Raw genomic sequence first — 18,139 nt, forward strand, 5'->3', positions numbered from 1 at the left:
TTTCCCAATACTCTTTTACCCTTTTACAAGTCCCCCACATACGAATGAATGTTTCCAATGGGTCTCAAACGTTTAGTGAGTCGGGGACTTCCCTGCATGCAAAGACATGAGTTGACAAGACCAAGAGTTTGTCCAACGGTCAAGAAGGTGGTTTCTGCATGTGCTGTAGGGGGAAGCAAGGGGCAGATGGAACTCATCAACCTGGAATGGTCACTCATCTAGGAGAAGGAAAACTCTGCTCCTAAGCCTCTGCTACCTTGTGGAGAAGAAAAGGCTAAGGAGTTAACACTACACAAATCCAGAGTGGAGACCCTAAGACAGTGGGATGGTGCCTTAGAAGCCAGATACCAGTATGGTGTAGTGGTTAAGAGCAGTGGACTCGTAATCTGGTGAACTGGGTTCGCTTCCCCGCTCTTCCACATGCAGCTGCTGGGTGACCTTGGGCTAGTCACACGTCTCTGAAGTCTCTCAGCCCCACTCACCTCACAGAGTGTTTGTTGTGGGGGAGGAAGGGAAAGGAGATTGTGAGCCGCTTTGAGACTCCTTAGGGTAGTGATAAAGCGGGATATCAAATCCAAACTCTTCTTCTTATACTTCTCCTTCCAGCAACTCCTGCAACCAAAGCTGGCACCAAACATCTTGCTCTGCTTTCCTTTGGACCCCATCAGCAAGGCCAAGAGGGGGTTCTTGTCTTCTGGGTAGCCCATGACCTCCATACACACTGCCCAGGCTTGCACCTTGATGAGGTCACTTTGGTGCTGCTAACACAGCAGTTTGATTTCATGCCATTGTCTCTTGAGAACTATGGCAACCACCGCCGTTGGAGAATCTTACTAGTGCAGCACTGCTCAAAGTGGTGGTCTGCAGAATGGGTCTGCCAGTCCTCAGTGACCCCACCACAGCCCAGGTTGGGCGGGGACCAAATGTGGTATGGGTCCTCTGCACATTGCAGGAGGGAAGATGGCTTCACTAGCCAGATAGTCTGAGAAGCACTGCGTTGAGGGGGAGAAGTTTAAGAAAGATTACTAGTTACCTCATTATGGTGCTGAATAAATTTTCCTGTAGCCAAGGGTGTTGTCAAATCTGTCACGCTCTGAGCACCCATTTGCAGTAATTATGGAGCCTTTGCTGCTGCCAACACACTTCCAATTCAAATGCCCTTCTCTTGTGGTCCCCAAATCCTTCTGTCAAACACAAACACACCAGCTGTCTAGAAAGAATCTGGAATTCACAGAGGTGCAGGTTTTTAACCTGGCATTTTATGGAATTTAACAATTGTAATTATTACATGTTATAATGCTATAGAACAACAGATCATTATTTGTGATCATAATCTTGTGGAAATTTAAGGCAAATCTAAGGCCAAGGCAGAGGACAGAGTTAGAGCAGATAGTCTGGAATGCTAATCTCAGCACTGGTTAGCAGATCCACTGTATACATTTCAAGCATATTCAACACATTTAAAGCACATGCCCCCCCCCCAAATATGGGAAGTTTCCACCACACAGAGCTACCATTTCCAGCATTCTCAACAAATTACAGTCCTTAGGATTCTTCAGGGCGAGTTATGTGCTTTAAATGTGAATCAACTATTCCTTAAAGCCTACTGAGGGTTATGTGTATATATTTTAATTCCACTGATGTTTAATCGTTTTTTTGATTATTGCTTTTTAAATATATGTTTTTAGTTGTTTCTATTTTAGTTGTAAGGAATCCTGCCGGGAAGTAAGGTGGGGAAACAACAACATCTGAAGTGAGATATGTATTGCTGTTCAAGAGAATCCTTCGTTTTGCGTTCTGGCAGGACAGTAATGGATTCGGTGCCTCAGGCTTTTCAAATAATTTCCCAAAGAGAAAGGGCACAGCTAATGCTGAAACGGTTTATTGCGGTCTTCTAAAGCTGCGAAGAAATATTATGCAGGAAAGGGGAATGCGTGTGGTGGTTTTCATTTCTTTCTCCTTTTAACACCCGTCGGTTTGGACCTGAGTTGGGAAGCGATCCCCAGCCTCTTACCCCCTGTCCCAGCTCACAGTGTGAAGAACCACAAGCATCCGCATCAAATTTGCTGGGACGAGTTTTTGACTGTCCAGGAGTTGTTCTTAATGGCAGCGCAGACGCCCCTGAAGTGACAGTTAGCATTTTGCCAGCTTTTGCCATGTATACAGCTGTTGTCACAGAAAGGAGGGCAACTCACAGCCCGGCTTCTTTTCAGAAACAAAAAGAGAAGCAGCACAGGCTATTAGTTCCAGCTCGATGGAGACCCTGTACCACCATCTGCTGGGGGTCTGAGCAGTTGTCCAGGTCAGCATCAGTCAGGCACAAACTTGATGGCTTCCGCTGAGCTGCACCCAGCAGTACAGATCCGCAAGAACAATAAAGCAAACCTGCTCCTGGGACACAAGCCGCACGTCTCCAACAAAGGAAACATAACCCCGAGTTAATATGCATCACAAAGGAGGTGCACAAAGCAGGGGAGGTAATTGTGGCCTGAACATTTCAGGCTCTAATGGGATGGAGAGAGGAGCAAAGTGTCAAGGTAGGGACGGAGAAGGGGGAAATGGTCCTCAGCTAGAAATTGGTGGTCGCAGCCATATATACATATATAGGGCCGTCGTGAGAGATGTCTTACCCTAATGATAAGGCTGGCTCTGCAAAAAGAAAAGAAAAAAGGCTGGTTCTGCTGACACCCAGATTAGATGCCCCTGGGAATGCACCCCGCATTTCAGCATATGAACTTAACACAGACAGACATAACTGAAATTGCAAATATTCAAATGGTTGTTATTTCATGAGTCCCTATTGGGTTTTCTATACATTGCTGTTCAAATTCTCTTGTAGCTAGGTAAAGGTAAAGGGACCCCTGACCATTAGGTCCAGTCGTGGCCGACTCTGGGGTTGCGGCGCTCATCTCGCTTTATTGGCTGAGGGAGCTGGCGTACAGCTTCCGGATCATGGGGCCAGCATGACTAAGCTGCTTCTGGCGAACCAGAGCAGCGCACGGAAACGCCGTTCACCTTCCTGCCGGAGCGGTACCTATTTATCTACTTGCATTTTGACGTGCTTTCGAACTGCTAGGTTGGCAGGAGCAGGAACGGAGCAACGGGAGCTCACCCCGTCGCAGGGATTTGAACCGCTGACCTTCTGATCAGCAAGTCCTAGGCTCTGTGGTTTAACCCACAGCGCCACCCGCGTCCCTCTTGTAGCTACCATGCAGCTAATGCTGTGTTTCCTTTTTGTGTGTGTAATGATTTTTATGTGATTTTACAAGTGTAGAGTTATAACAATACAAAATACATATCCACATTTAGAGATTTCTAGAATCTCCGGACTTCCCACCATCAACTCCATGGGTCCTTTTGTCAACCTTTTCAACTGCATATTATTTCATAATCCATGTTTTATATCTCTCCATATTGTCCATGATAATTGCTACATTACAAGTTACAAACATTACTGCTAATGTTTTCATCTGCTTACAGTGGCCTCCCTAACAAATTATAATTTTCCCCCCATTCTTTCTTGAAGTTTTGGTCTTCTTGGTTCCTGAGCTTTCCGGTCAGTTTTGCCATTTTGGCATAGTCCAACAGCTTAGTTTGCCACTCAGTCCAAATCTGAAGGTTCGGTTCCTGCCCCTGCCCCAAGTTCTGATCCTGTTCCCGTAGATGCACCCCCTGAACCAATTCCTGCTCCTGTGTCAAATCCAAAATCCCTAGCTTTCTTTTCCAAGAATCTTATCTGTTCTTCAATTGACCTGATTCGATTTTTCCTTTGCTGGTACAGTGGTGCCCTGCGAGACGAATGCCTCGCAAGACGGAAAACCCGCTAGACGTTTTTCAATGCGCTTCGCAGGACGAATTTCCCTATGTCTTGCGAGTCTTGAGATTTTTTTTCGCTTCCCCCCCTTTTTCTAAGCCGCTAAGCCTTTAATAGCCTTTTAGCCGCTAAGCTGCTAAGCCTTTAATAGCCGCTAAACCGCTAATAGCGCTAAGCCGCTAATAGGGTTGCTTCGCAAGACGAAAAAACTGCTAGACGAAGATACTCGCGGAACGGATTAATTTCGTCTTGCGAGGCACCACTGTATTTAAATGAAAGGCTTGTGGAAATTCCCATCGAGAAAAGAAGTTTTTTCTTCTCAAAGCACTTGTAACAGAGCCTAGGGCTTGCCGATTAGAAGGTGGGCAGTTCGAATCCCCGTGACGGGGTGAGCTCCTGTTGCTGGGTCCCTGCTCCTGCCAACCTGGCAGTTCGAAAGCACGTCTAAGTGCAAGTAGATAAATAGGTAAAGGTAAACAGCGTTTCCGTGCGCTGCTCTGGTTTGCCAGAAGCGGCTTAGTCATGCTGGCCACATGACCCAGAAGCTGTACTCTTGCTCCCTAGGCCAATAAAGCGAGATGAGCACCACAACCCCAGAGTCAGTCACGACTGGACCTAATAGTCAGGGGTCCCTTTACCTTTATAAACAAAGCAATTGAGTGTTGTACTTCAAAATTCTTCTTGTAATGCAATCCCAGAATTTTATCTCTTTGATCCTTTGTTTGGAAGACTACCATGCAATCATTTAAAATTTTCGAGTCCTTTTTACCTCTAGATCCAAATCTATAGGCCTTTACAATTGTAGATTCCACCTCCTCCTTTGTTAGATCCCAAAAGGACACAAATTCCTGGACCAAACACTCTTTCAAATCATAAAAAGTCTTTTCTACTCCTTTTGGATAACAGTACCTACAATTCCTAATAAAAACACTTCTGGTTTATTTTTATAAATGTTATTTTAAATATTTTTAAAATTCTTTATATATCATTTCCCAAAATGCTTTTATTACCTTACACATCCACCACATGTGGTAAAAGGTACCTTCTTTCTCTTTACATTTCCAGCAGGTATTTGTACCCCTAATACTGTGTTTCCTTGCATCTACTCAGTATGTGTTGCCTTAGTAAAGAGCATCTGCCCAGTTTTCAAGTTCATTTGTTGCTCTTGCTGAGGCTGCTGCGAATTGCATAAATTATATTACCGATCGACTGTAATGATTTTCTCTGTCACGGCCACCTGGCCACTTGGAAGGACTCTGAGAGAACAATGAGTCCTACCTCAGAGGCGACTGAACAGACATAAGATGGTAATGACTTTCAGCCGCTGTGCATTCTGGCCACATTAAGATCAGTGACCTAGAGGTGAAAGGCCCTTTATCCTATTACCAGTCCCCAGGGAGAGTCCGTCTGCAAGGCTACCCCCCTTCCCTGCTCCTGTTCAAAAGGAACTATCTAATTTCTTAATTTCCATTCAGAGCATCAGGCTATGCAGGGTAAAAATCTATGAGCACTTAATTTTTTAAAAAATTGATTTTACAAGTATAAAATTATAACAATACAACCATAAACATCCAAATCTCTGGACTTCCCACCTTCCCCTCTGTGGGTCCTATTATTAAACCTTTTCTACTGCATCTTTTTCAGTTGTCCATGTTTTATATAACGCCATTATCCCCATAGTACTTGCTACATTATGAGTGTTATTGCAGTCCTGCTAATGTTTTCATCTGCTTACTGTGGTCTCCAAGGTAAATTATAAACTTTCCCCATTCTTTGTTAAAGTTTTGGTCTTCTTGGTCCCTGAGCTTTCCGGTCAGTTTTGCCATCTGGGCATAGTCCAACAGTTTAATTTGCTCCCTTGGAATATCAGCACCTAGAATTTCTAATAGAAAAGCCTCTGGTGTGTTTTAAATAAAAGTCTTTTCCAGCTCATTATATATCATTTCCCAGAATGCTTTTATAGTGGTGCCTCGCAAGACGAAAAGAATGCGTTCTGTGATTCTCTTCTTCTAGCGGTTTTTTTCGTCTTGCGAAGCAAGCCCATTGAAGGATTAGCGGATTAGCGCTATTAGCGGCTTTTAGCGGCTTATCTGCTGATCGGATCAGCTGATAAGCGGCTTAGCGCTATTAGTGGCTTTTAGCTGCTTTTAGTGGCTTATCTGCTGATCGGATCAGCTGATAAGCGGCTTAGCGGCTTAGAAAAGGGGGGGGGGGAGGAAAAAAAACCCAGCAGGAACTCGCAAGACATTGTCGTCTTGCGAAGCAAGCCCATAGGAGATTCGTTTTGCGAAGCACCTCCAAAACGGAAAACTCTTTCGTCTAGCGAGTTTTCCGTCTTGCGAGGCATTCGTCTTGCGGGGCACCACTGTATTACCTTACAAGACCACCACATATGATTAAAGGTGCCTCCTTTTTCTTTACATTTCCAGCAGATATTTGTATCTGTCTTACACATTCTGCGAACTTACTGGGAGTCAAGTACCATCAGTACATCATTTTTATATAGTTTTCTTTCAACGTACAGTACGCCGAGAATTTCAAATCAGTTTTCCATGACCTTTCCCAATCTGAAAGTTGGATATTAAGCCCCAAATCTCTCGACCCAGTGTATCATTACAGATTTAACCTGTTCATCCTTTGTATGCCATTCCAGAAGCAATCTACAGTGGCACCTCAGGTTAAGTACTTAATTCGTTCCGGAGGTCCGTTCTTAACCTGAAACTGTTCTTAACCTGAAGCACCACTTTAGCTAATGGGGCCTCCCACTGCCGCCACGCCGCCGGAGCACGATTTCTGTTCTCATCCTGAAGCAAAGTTCTTAACCTGAAGCACTATTTCTGGGTTAGCAGAGTCTGTAACCTGAAGCATATGTAACCTGAAGCGTATGTAACCCAAGGTACCACTGTATACATTTTCGACCAAAAATCTACAGGCACTTTGATATCACCTCAAGCCTTTCTGTTCAAAATGGGCTCTGGATGTTTTGGATTAATCTAATCTATTCTACATCCAAATTTAAAAAAGGCAACTAAACAAACATTTTCCCTCCTTTGCAGACATCTTAACCCTCCATAAAGTCTCTCCAAAGGTTTGGAAGATCCTTCTGAACCAGGGGTCAGCAAACTTTTTGAGGAGGGGGCCGGTCCACTGTCCCTCATACCTTGTGGGCAGCTTAACTCTCTCTCTCTATATATATTGGGGGGGGGGGGGAGAATGAACAAATTCCTCTGCCCCACAAATAACCCAGAGATGCATTTTAAATAAAAGCACACATTCTACTCATGTAAAAACACGCTGATTCCCGGACTGTCCGTGGGCCAGATTTAGAAGGCGATTGGGCTGGATCCGGCCCCGGACCTTAGTTTGCCTGCCCATGTTCTGAACCATGTGGGATAAGGTGAAGAGGAAGGGAAGAATGGCTCAAGCTGGGTAATCCTACTTGATTTGGGACAATTCAGCCCCAACTTTTACCCCCACTGCTCAGAAGAGCCCCTAAACTCCAAAAAGGTTTCTTGGTAGTGCAAAGGGAGAGGCGGGGAAACTTTCCTCTTTGAATTTCCTGGAGTTGACATCTTTCCATAAACTGCCCTTTAAAACCCATTTCCACCTCTACGTAAGGAAATTAATATTTACCACGCAGCTGTAGTAACTAATTGTAGAAACTATTGCATGCTTTAAAAAGGCACGCCAAGAAAATCCCAGGAGATCTGGGCATCCATACAGTGCACAGTTCCATCTGAATGGTGCTCAGTCCCACTCCACCTGCTCGGTTATCAAAGAGAAGCTTGCCTTCTGTTATAATGCAACTTATACAGGGTAACTAAAAATACAGGCAGAATAAGGCCCATGTTTGAGGCATTACATCATTTCCTCGTATCTTCCCTAAGGGCAAAAGACTGGAGAATATGAGTCAGCCTACAGAAAAATAATAATATTGAGCTGAAAACAGCAAAATGCGCTTTTCTCGGCTCAGATAAAGTAAGGAAAGTCAGTTGAATCTTTATCCCAGAGAGCTCAGACGTTACAAAATAATGTATTTTTGAAAATTACCATCCTTGGTTTCTATTATTATTTATTGCTGTTGTCATACGTAATTTTTTAAAAATGTAATAAACCACTGATGCAAAAAAGTGAATAAATGGGTCCCACTGGGGTGCATGGGATGTTAAAAGAGGGATAGCACTTCTAGCGGGAGTCACAAAGTGCTCCCTCTGAGGTAGATGGTCCAGGTTTGGTACCCACCCTGCACTCAGCAGCTCTCACCTGTGTCTCCCAGAAGCTGTTAGCATGCAGTGGGTCTCAACTTGTAGGTCAGAGGTCTGGTTTAACCAGTGGCATGTGGTGAATTTTTTTGCAGGAAAACAGTCAGGGTCAGAGGTGCCAACTTGAGAGGGCAATGGGGGGGGGGGGAGTGCCACATCGCCGGCATGATGTCTTGCCAAAGAAGAGAAGAAGATATGATATGGGCATAGTTCCTCCTTCCATCAGCTGAGCCGAAGCTTCCCAGGCTTTAGGAATGACTACTCCCCACATTAAATGGGGGGGCGCCCTTTGCGTGGTTGCATGCAGCCCCTTGGACCCTATACGGCACCATTAGCACAGGCTTGGCTTCACCTTCTCCAGATGGGATACCTGGAAGTCTCCGCCTACCTCAGCCAGTTGCCCAATCCCACCTGGGGAGGCGTTGCCAAGGTGATCAGGCCAGGTAGGGGGAGGGACTACCTGCCCACACAATAGGGGGAGGATCTTACCTGGGAATCGTCAGTTTGCTCCAGAGCTTCTCCCACCCTACCCACCCTCAGTTAATGTCTTCCTTTGCAGGTTAACTTTTCTTCATAGGTTTTGCAGGTTAACTTTTCTTCACAGGTATGCAGGCGCTGCTACGTTAAGGTCGTTGCGTGTCGAGGACCCCCAAGACACCCCTGAATAAAAACACGTTCACACATCATTTTGTTTTTGGTTTTTGGCATAATTTTGGACACAACTTTATTGAATTACAGTAAGCGAGTGGTTGCTTAGACATTGGTTAGTGACTATCTGTTCCCACTTGGAGGTAGGAACAGAACTGACAACCACACCCGGGCGGAAGTCAGTAAAGGTAAATAGACCCCTGACCATTAGGTCCAGTCGTGACCGACTCTGGGGTTGCGACGCTCATCTCGCTTTATTGGCCAAGGGAGCCGGCGTACAGCTTCTGGGTCATGTGGCCAGCATGACTAAGCCGCTTCTGGCGAACCAGAGCAGCGCACGGAAACGCCGTTTACCTTCCCTATTTATCTACTTGTACTTTGATGTGCTTTCGAACTGCTAGGTTGGCGGGAGCAGGGACCGAGCAATGGGAGCTCACCCCATCGCAGGGATCCGAACCGCCAACCTTCTGATCAGCAAGTCCTAGGCTCTGTGGTTTAACCCACAGCGCCACCCGCATCCCGCGGAAGTCAGTAAGGGTAATCAATTTTGGGGAGAGAAAAGGCTGGTTGCCAGGCTCACACCTCTCCCCAAATGCTCCCTGGGGCTCTCGCATGGCCCTAGCCCTTTGTCAGGGATACGGACAAAAGCATGGCGAGCCCTTGAATTCCTTTAACGGAATACCCTTGCAGGAACGTTTAGAGGACTAGCTTAGTCCCTCCAATCCACTAAACAACATGCCACTGGTTTCCACCTCTAAAGTCCTAAATGGCCCAGATTAACCAAAGGGCTGGCTTTTCCTTTATCACCTGCATTGGAAGCAGGAGGAATGACATCAAACAGAACTCTCTCTCCACTGATTGCATTCCTATGGTCTATCTCCGCCTATCTAAAAATTTATAGCTCTATGGTCGTTAGCCCCTAGACTTACTAATTGACAAGAATCCCCATGACAGGGTGAGCTTGGTCCCAGCTCCTGCCAACCTAGCAGTTTGAAAGCACGTCAAAGTGCAAGTAGATAAATAGGTACCACTCCGGCGGGAAGGTAAACGGCGTTTCCGTGCACTGCTCTGGTTCGCCAGAAGTGGCTTAGTCATGCTGGCCACATGACCCAGAAGCTGTCTGCGAACAAACATTGGCTCCCTCAGGCTATAGAGTGAGATGAGTGCCACAACCCCAGAGTCGGCCACGACTGGACCTAACGGTCAGGGGTCCCTTTACCTTTACTATGCATTGTTAGATTTGACTGCAAATATCCCACTTCCGTGTGTATCATGGAACTTCCTCTTCCTTTCCTGATCCCTCCAGCACCATCAAAATCAGCTTTGGAGGGTTGAGAGGCCCTCCAAAGCAGACTGAGGACATGTGGTGGAGGAAGAGGAAATGTAAGTCCCACTGGGAAAACAGAACTCCACTCACACAGCTTTGGATACAACCCAGCGTATTTATTACTTCCAAGTTGAACCAAGCCTTGCCAAACAAGCTTTGAATAGCTCTCATTGTTTTTACAAACATGGGACACAAAAATAGATTTTACAAATGCCGGAACAGAAAAGCTAATGGTAACAGTCAAGGCGAGTGTGGGATCCTCATACTAGATTAGGTGGGACATCGGTCTGATTCAACTGGATTCTTCTCATGTTCATCTGCTAGTTTCTTCCTGGGTAAACAATCTCCAGTGGTTAATAGGAGGTCTCTCATTGGGTTTTAATTTTTTTGCTAGTTAGTGAGATTCCCACAGATGGTGAGAATGCTCGTGGAAATGTGACTTGTGGATGGATGAGATCTTGTACAATTATCAAAATGTATGCTCTGCCCCTCCCTGCTGCTTCCCAGGTAATAATAATAATAATAATAATAATAATAATAATAATAATAATAATTATTATTATTATTATTATTATTATTGCAGTGTACCTCAGGTTACATATGCTTCAGGTTACATACGCTTCAGGTTACAGGCTCCGCTTACCCAGAAATAGTACCTTGGGTTAAGAACTTTGCTTCAGGATGAGAACAGAAATCGCACGGTGGCGGCGTGGCAGCAGCAGGAGGCCCCATTAGCTAAAGTGGTGCTTCAAGTTAAGAACAGTTTCAGGTTAAGAACGGAGATCCAGAATGAATTAGGTATGTAACCAGAGGTATCACTGTATTATTATTATTAATTCAACTTATACACCGCCCTGTACCCAGAGGTCACAACAAGACCACAACATATAAAATCAAACCAAAAGCAGTAACCCAATAACCCCTCCCTCCAAAAAAGCCACATTCTAAAAGGGTGTTGGATGTCAGTACAGTGGTACCTCGGGTTAAGTACTTCATTCGTTCCGGAGGTACGTTCTTAACCTGAAACTGTTCTTAACCTGAGGAACCACTTTAGCTAATGGGGCCTCCCGCTGCTGCTGCACCGCCGGAGCATGATTTCTGTTCTCATCCTGAAGCAAAGTTCTTAACCCGAGGTACTATTTCTGGGTTAGCGGAGTCTGTAACCTGAAGCACATGTAACCTGAAGCATATGTAACCCGAGGTACCACTGTAAGATCAACCATTCGGTTGCGTCCACATGGTAGCTGTGTGATGGTTACAATGCATAGATTTATTGGTGGTCATTCATGGGGAGACGGTGGCACAGGGCAAATGGTTCTCTCAGAGCTTCAAAACTGGCTGCAGTTCATGTGAGCATCTAAGTTTGAGGTGAGGGCTGATCAGTCGCTAGGCAACTTGATGCGAGTTAGCAGCATGGAATGCGCAGCAGCTACCTGTCAAAGATCAAATAGGTGCGAAAAGAAGGGAAAGGCTGTCATGATGTCACACAGGCAGCCCTGGAGCGATTTTCTGCTCGGTCGCTCCAAGTGAGGAGAAGAAGAGGCTTTGAGGAGAACCTGCCATCGATGGAAAGTCGCAGGCAAACCAAACCCGGCTTCTAAACCCCAACGCGGAACTTCGCTGCCTAAGTCAGCAAGCAGGTCAGGAGGAGAAGGTGGACAAACAAATTTACGGAAGTCGAATATCATATGGGAAGAAAGAGCCCCACCCACCTTGGCTGGCTCAAGCTGAAAAAATGGCTCAAGATGCAATCCTTCATCTAGCCAGACTATAATTATACAAAGCAGTACACACCCGGATTATCTGTATCCCAGCAGGACTAATATCATTCTGGAGATTATGTATTTGTACCTCTCTCACAAGCTTATATAAGACAACAAATACAGTGGTACCTCAGGTTACATACGCTTCAGGTTACAGACTCCGCTAACCCAGAAATAGTGCTTCAGGTTAAGAACTTTGCTTCAGGATGAGAACAGAAATCATGCTCCAGTGACGTGGCGGCAGCAGGAGGCCCCATTAGCTAAAGTGGTGCTTCAGGTTAAGAGCAGTTTCAGGTTAAGTACGGACCTCCGGAACGAATTAAGTACTTAACCTGAGGTACCACTGTATAGAGCCTAAGTAAGATAGCAATCCTATACCATAGGAGCCAACTCCTAGGGGCCAAGGTCCCTTTGCCCCCCTTATAAAATATTTGAGGGAGCTGATCTCCAAGTTGAAGGGCACTGCCATTCAATTAGCGTGCATGTGTTTCATTTTGTCAGCGATTATGGGGAGCGAGGCTTACCTGCCCCACCCCAATATCGTATTCAAGTTGGCACCCCATATGAATTAGAACGAATGAATTTGAAGAAACTTAACTCGGTCAAGGAACAAACTAGAAGCTTCTCTGAAGTACTCAACACAACAGCTAGATCCATCTCAGGATAGGGAACCATGATGTGAAGTACTCCCATCTTTTATTTCTTGCTTTCTGAAAGAACTCCTGTATACGACATGTTCCAGCCTTGAACGCCCATATTTCCTTTTGAGTTCTGTTCTGTCTGTTCAGCTGCTCTATGCAAGAGAGGCTTAAGAATCAATGTCTTCTCTTGCCTCCCAGTCGAACCAAGTGTCAAATGTTTTTGTTTGACTCCATTAGCTAGAATGGCTAATGCTCAGGGGTGATGGGATTTGTAGTCCAAAACCACCTGGAGAGCCACAGGTTTCTCATCCTTGCTTTGGAACAGAGTTTTGTAAAAACGTACATATACATATTGGGATGTGGGCGGCGCTGTGGGTAAAACCTCAGTGCCTAGGACTTGCTGATCGTAAGGTTGGCGGTTCAAATCCCCGCGGCGGGGTGAGCTCCCGTCGTTCGGTCCCAGCTCCTGCCCACCTAGCAGTTCGAAAGCACCCTTAAAGTGCAAGTAGATAAATAGGTACCGCTTTATAGCAGGAAGGTAAACGGCGTTTCCGTGTGCTGCGCTGGTGCTGGCTCGCCAGAGCAGCTTCGTCACGCTGGCCCATGACCCGGAAGTGTCTTCGGATGGCGCCGGCTCACGGCCTCTTGAGCGAGATGAGCGTGCAACCCTAGAGTCAGACACGACTGGCCCGTACGGGCAGGGGTACCTTTACCTTTACCTTACAAATACATATACTCTTACTCTTTTAGGAACTCTCTGTACCAGAAACTGCAGGCAGCAGGAGAAGATCTGGGTCTCTCACTGAACTCTGTGAAAATGATGAGCACTGGTGAAATTTTGTAATAAAAATTAATATCATTCTAACAAATTTAAAGCTAAGCAAATTCAGGTTATAGTATCGTGGAAGGCTTGTCTATAAAATTTATACACTTTGTGATTGTTAAAAAAAAGAAAAACCTCAAAAAGAAAAACCCTCAAAGCTATTTACAAAAAGAAAGACAACTATTTACAACCTTAAACAAATTAAAATCAGTGATTAAAAAAACAGATTAAGACATCAACATTCTACATAATGGGTGGAAAACAGAAAAACAAGACATTTTGCTGATGCATCAAACATCTGTTTCAGAAAATTAAGAACTAAGGGGCTTCCAAATGCGTATTTATTGTGATTTGTTGCTGCTCATACATGCAGGTTTTCCCCAGCATCCACACACCATCATGGGCATCAAAATGCCAGCCAGTATTTCCTACTGCCATTTAATCCAGATTAACCCATCTCTGCAGAAAACCCAGTGATTTTTTAAAAAAGAAAACCTCTAGCTTCCAATATCCAAATAACCCATTTGCAATATTAAGAACCCCTTCATGGATCACTGCCCCTTCATGGATCACTGCCTTGCCGTGGCGAAGGGGCTTGAAGAACTCAGAGAAGCTATGAACTACGCCGAGCAGGGCACCCAAGATGAACAGGTCATAGTGGAGAGTTTTGACCAAACGTGATCCACCTGGAGTAGGAACCGGCAAGCCACTCCAGTATCCCTGCCAAGAAAACTCCATGGACAAAGACAACAGGCATATAAAAGTTATGACGCTGGAAGATGAGCCCCTCAGGTCGGAAGGTGTCCAACATGCTACTGGGGAAGAGCGGAGGACAAGTACAAGTAGATCCAGAGCTGATGAAGCGGCTGGGCCAAAGCCGAAAGGACGCTCAGTTGCGGATATGCATGGAAGCGAAAGGAAAGTCCAATGCTGTAAAGAAAAATATTGCATAGGAACCTGGAATGTAAGAACCATGAACCTGGGTAAGTTGGATGTGGTCAAAAATGAGATGGCAAGAATAAATATTGACATCCTGGGCATCAGCGAGCTAAAATGGACGGGAATGGGCGAATTCAGTTCGGATGACTATCATATCTACTACTGTGGGCAAGAAACCCGTAAGAGAAATGGAGTGGCCCTCATAGTCAACAAAAGAGTGACGAAAGCTGTACTGGGATGCAGTCTCAAAAATGATAGAATGATCTCGATACGAATCCAAGGCAGACCTTTTAACATCACAGTAATCCAAGTTTATGCACCAACTACTGGTGCTGAAGAAACTGAAATTGACCAATTCTATGAAGACTTACAAGACCTTATAGAAGTGACACCAAAGAAGGATGTTCTGCTCATTATAGGGGATTGGAATGCTAAAGTAGGGAATCAAGAGATAAAAGGAACAACTGGCAAGTTTGGCCTTGGAGATCAAAACGAAGCAGGGCAAAGGCTAATAGAGTTCTGTCAAGAGAACAAGCTGGTCATCACAAACACGCTTTTCCAACAACACAAGAGACGACTCTACACATGGACATCCCCAGATGGGCAACATCGAAATCAGATTGATTATATTCTTTGCAGCCAAAGATGGAGAAGCTCTATACAGTCAGCAAAAACAAGACCTGGAGCTGACTGTGGCTCAGATCATCAGCTCCTTATAGCAAAATTCAAGCTTAAACTGAAGAAAGTAGGAAAAACCACTGGACAGGTAAGATACAATCTAAACCAAATCCCTTATGAATACACAGTGGAAGTGAGGAACAGGTTTAAGGATTTAGATTTGCTGGACAGAGTGCCTGAAGAACTATGGGTGGAGACTCGCAACATTATACAGGAGGCAGCAACTAAAACCATCCCAATGAAAAAGAAATGCAAGAAAGCAAAGTGGCTGTCCAACGAGGCCTTACAAATAGCGGGGGAGAGAAGGCAAGCAAAATGCGAGGGAGACAGTGAAAGATACAGGAAATTGAATGCAGATTTCCAAAGAATAGCAAGGAGAGACAAGAAGGCCTTCTTAAACGAGCAATGCAAAGAAATAGAGGAAAGCAACAGAATGGGAAGAACCAGAGATCTGTTCAAGAAAATCGGAAATATGAAAGGAACATTTCGTACAAAGATTACCATAATAAAGGACAAAAGTGGTAAAGATCTAACTGAAGCAGAAGACATCAAGAAGAGGTGGCAAGAATACACAGAGGAATTATACCAGAAAGATATGGATGTCTCGTACACCCCAGGTAGTGTGGTTGCTGACCTTGAGCCAGACATCCTGGAGAGTGAAGTCAAATGGGCCTTAGAAAGCACTGCAAATAACAAGGCCAGTGGAAGTGATGGTATTCCAGCTGAACTGTTTAAAATTTTAAAAGATGATGCTGTTAAGGTGCTACACTCAATATGCCAGCAAGTTTGGAAAACTCAGCAGTGGCCAGAGGATTGGAGAAGATCAGTCTACATCCCAATCCCAAAGAAAGGCAGTGCCAAAGAATGCTCCAACTACCGCACAATTTCACTCATTTCACATGCTAGCAAGGTTATGCTTAAAATTCTACAAGGAAGGCTCAAGCAGTATGTGGACCGAGAACTCCCAGAAGTGCAAGCTGGATTTAGAAGAGGCAGAGGAACCAGAGACCAAATTGCAAACATGCGCTGGATTATGGAGAAAGCTAGAGAGTTCCAGAAAGACATCTACTTCTGCTTCATTGACTATGCAAAAGCCTTTGACTGTGTTGACCACAGCAAACTATGGCAAGTTCTTAAAGAAATGGGAGTGCCTGATCACCTCATCTGCCTCCTGCGAAATCTCTATGTGGGACAAGAAGCTACAGTTAGAACTGGATATGGAACAACTGATTGGTTCCAAATTGGGAAAGGAGTACGGCAAGGCTGTATATTGTCTCCCTGCTTATTTAACTTATATGCAGAATTCATCATGCGAAAGGCTGGGCTGGATGAATCCCAAGCTGGAATTAAGATTGCCGGAAGAAATATCAACAACCTCAGATATGCAGATGACACAACCTTGATGGCAGAAAGTGAAGAGGAATTAAAGAACCTTTTAATGAGGGTGAAAGAGGAGAGCGCAAAATATGGTCTGAAGCTCAACATCAAAAAAACGAAGATCATGGCCACTGGGCCCATCACCTCCTGGCAAATAGATGGGGAAGAAATGGAGGCAGTGAGAGATTTTACTTTCTTGGGCTCCATGATCAGTGCAGATGGTGACAGCAGTCACGAAATTAAAAGACGCCTGCTCCTTGGGAGAAAGGCGATGGCAAACCTAGACAACATCTTAAAAAGCAGAGACATCACCTTGCCAACAAAGGTCCGTATAGTAAAAGCCATGGTTTTCCCAGTAGTGATGTATGGAAGTGAGAGCTGGACCATAAAGAAGGCTGATCGCCGAAGAATTGATGCTTTTGAATTATGGTGCTGGAGGAGACTCTTGAGAGTCCCATGGACTGCAAGAAGATCAAACCTCTCCATTATGAAGGAAATCAGCCCTGAGCGCTCACTGGAAGGACAGATCGTGAAGCTGAGGCTCCAATACTTTGGCCACCTCATGAGAAGAGAAGACTCCCTGGAAAAGACCCTGATGTTGGGAAAGATGGAGGGCACAAGGAGAAGGGGACGACAGAGAATGAGATGGTTGGATGGTGTTCTTGAAGCTACTAGCATGAGTTTGATCAAACTGCGGGAGGCAGTGGAGGACAGAAGTGCCTGGCGTGCTCTGGTCCATGGGGTCACGAAGAGTCGGACACGACTAAACGACTAAACAACAACAATATTAAGAAGTCTCCATCAGGAAGCACACAAATTGTTTGACTAAAGGTGTAATCCTGATTTTTAAAAATGAGATTGCCTAACTGATGTAACATTTCAGGCGGACTGTAAAACATGAGAAGACCTTGGCTATGGATTAAATCAAGATGGGACAGGCAATGATGTCCAGTGCAGTCAGGCAGTCTATAGGATATTATATGCAATAGCATATAGTCTCATTGACTTCTATGAATACAAAGTACAACACACTTAGGCTAGATCCAACCTATTGTCCACCATTACTGATCTTCCTGATATACAGTAATGTTGGTCTCACTCAGTTTGCATGTAGAGATAGGTAGCCACCAGAGTTGTAACCCACAAAAAGGGCGTTTGAACCCTGGAAGGCATTCCAGTGCTGTCTGCAATGGGCATGTGTTTCATATAACAAATTGCTATTAGGATTAAGACCAGGGATCTAAATTACATTGTTGCACTGGTCCATAGGGGTTTGTCCAACCTCCCCCCCACCCCCCACCCCGCAAAAAACCCCTCTTTCTCGAGTTATATTGTGCTAAGAATGCTGAGACATCTAAAAACTAGATAAGAAATGGGAAAATTAATGCCAGCAACCATTAGGTTGATTTACCGGAAAAGAATTTTGCCTAGAATGTTTGGGAATTGAAGAATGCAAGAACAAGCACAAAAGTAATGCTTTGGCCAAGAATGTCTGAGCAACGTGGAAGAATCAGCCAAATGTCAGCATAGCGCATATTGTTTAAATGTCAGCTACGATATTAAAAAAATAAATAAATGCAGCCCTCGGCAAGAATGGACACTAAGTTTGTTAGTTTCCATGTCACCTACAACTAGTTCTGAAAAATACGTCTGTAGGGAAGGCAGCGAAATAGATCAACAACAGATGGGTACGGCTGAGCATTGTCTGAAGCAGTTTCCCAAAGGAGAAGGACTGATAGTCAGGGAGGGGGCCATTTTTCAGTGGTAAAGCACCAATTTTGCATGTTGAAGGTCACAGGTTCATTCCCTACCTGCGTCTCTAGCATAGCTGTCAACCGTCCCTTATTTGGCGGGAAAGTCCCTTATC

At 44.9% G+C, this 18,139-nt stretch overlaps 1 protein-coding gene across 2 annotated transcripts in view; it reads right to left on the reverse strand.

The window, feature by feature from the left end:
• Positions 1-18,139, reverse strand: part of RBPJ (recombination signal binding protein for immunoglobulin kappa J region) — a 91,342-nt gene that overhangs the window by 49,435 nt on the left and 23,768 nt on the right. Inside the window, exon 1 of one of the 2 annotated variants that reach the window (XM_083460022.1) lies at positions 1,034-1,176. The exons of the other annotated variant lie outside the window; for it this stretch is intronic. Coding sequence (XP_083316148.1) covers positions 1,034-1,038 — 5 coding nt within the window. The 5' untranslated portion in view covers positions 1,039-1,176. Of the gene's footprint in view, positions 1-1,033; positions 1,177-18,139 lie in introns of those variants that run through there. 2 annotated transcript variants of the gene reach the window in all.

The sequence above is a fragment of the Podarcis liolepis genome (genome assembly GCF_965112155.1).
Source record: "Podarcis liolepis genome assembly, chromosome: 9".
Classification (NCBI taxonomy): Eukaryota; Metazoa; Chordata; class Lepidosauria; order Squamata; family Lacertidae; genus Podarcis; species Podarcis liolepis.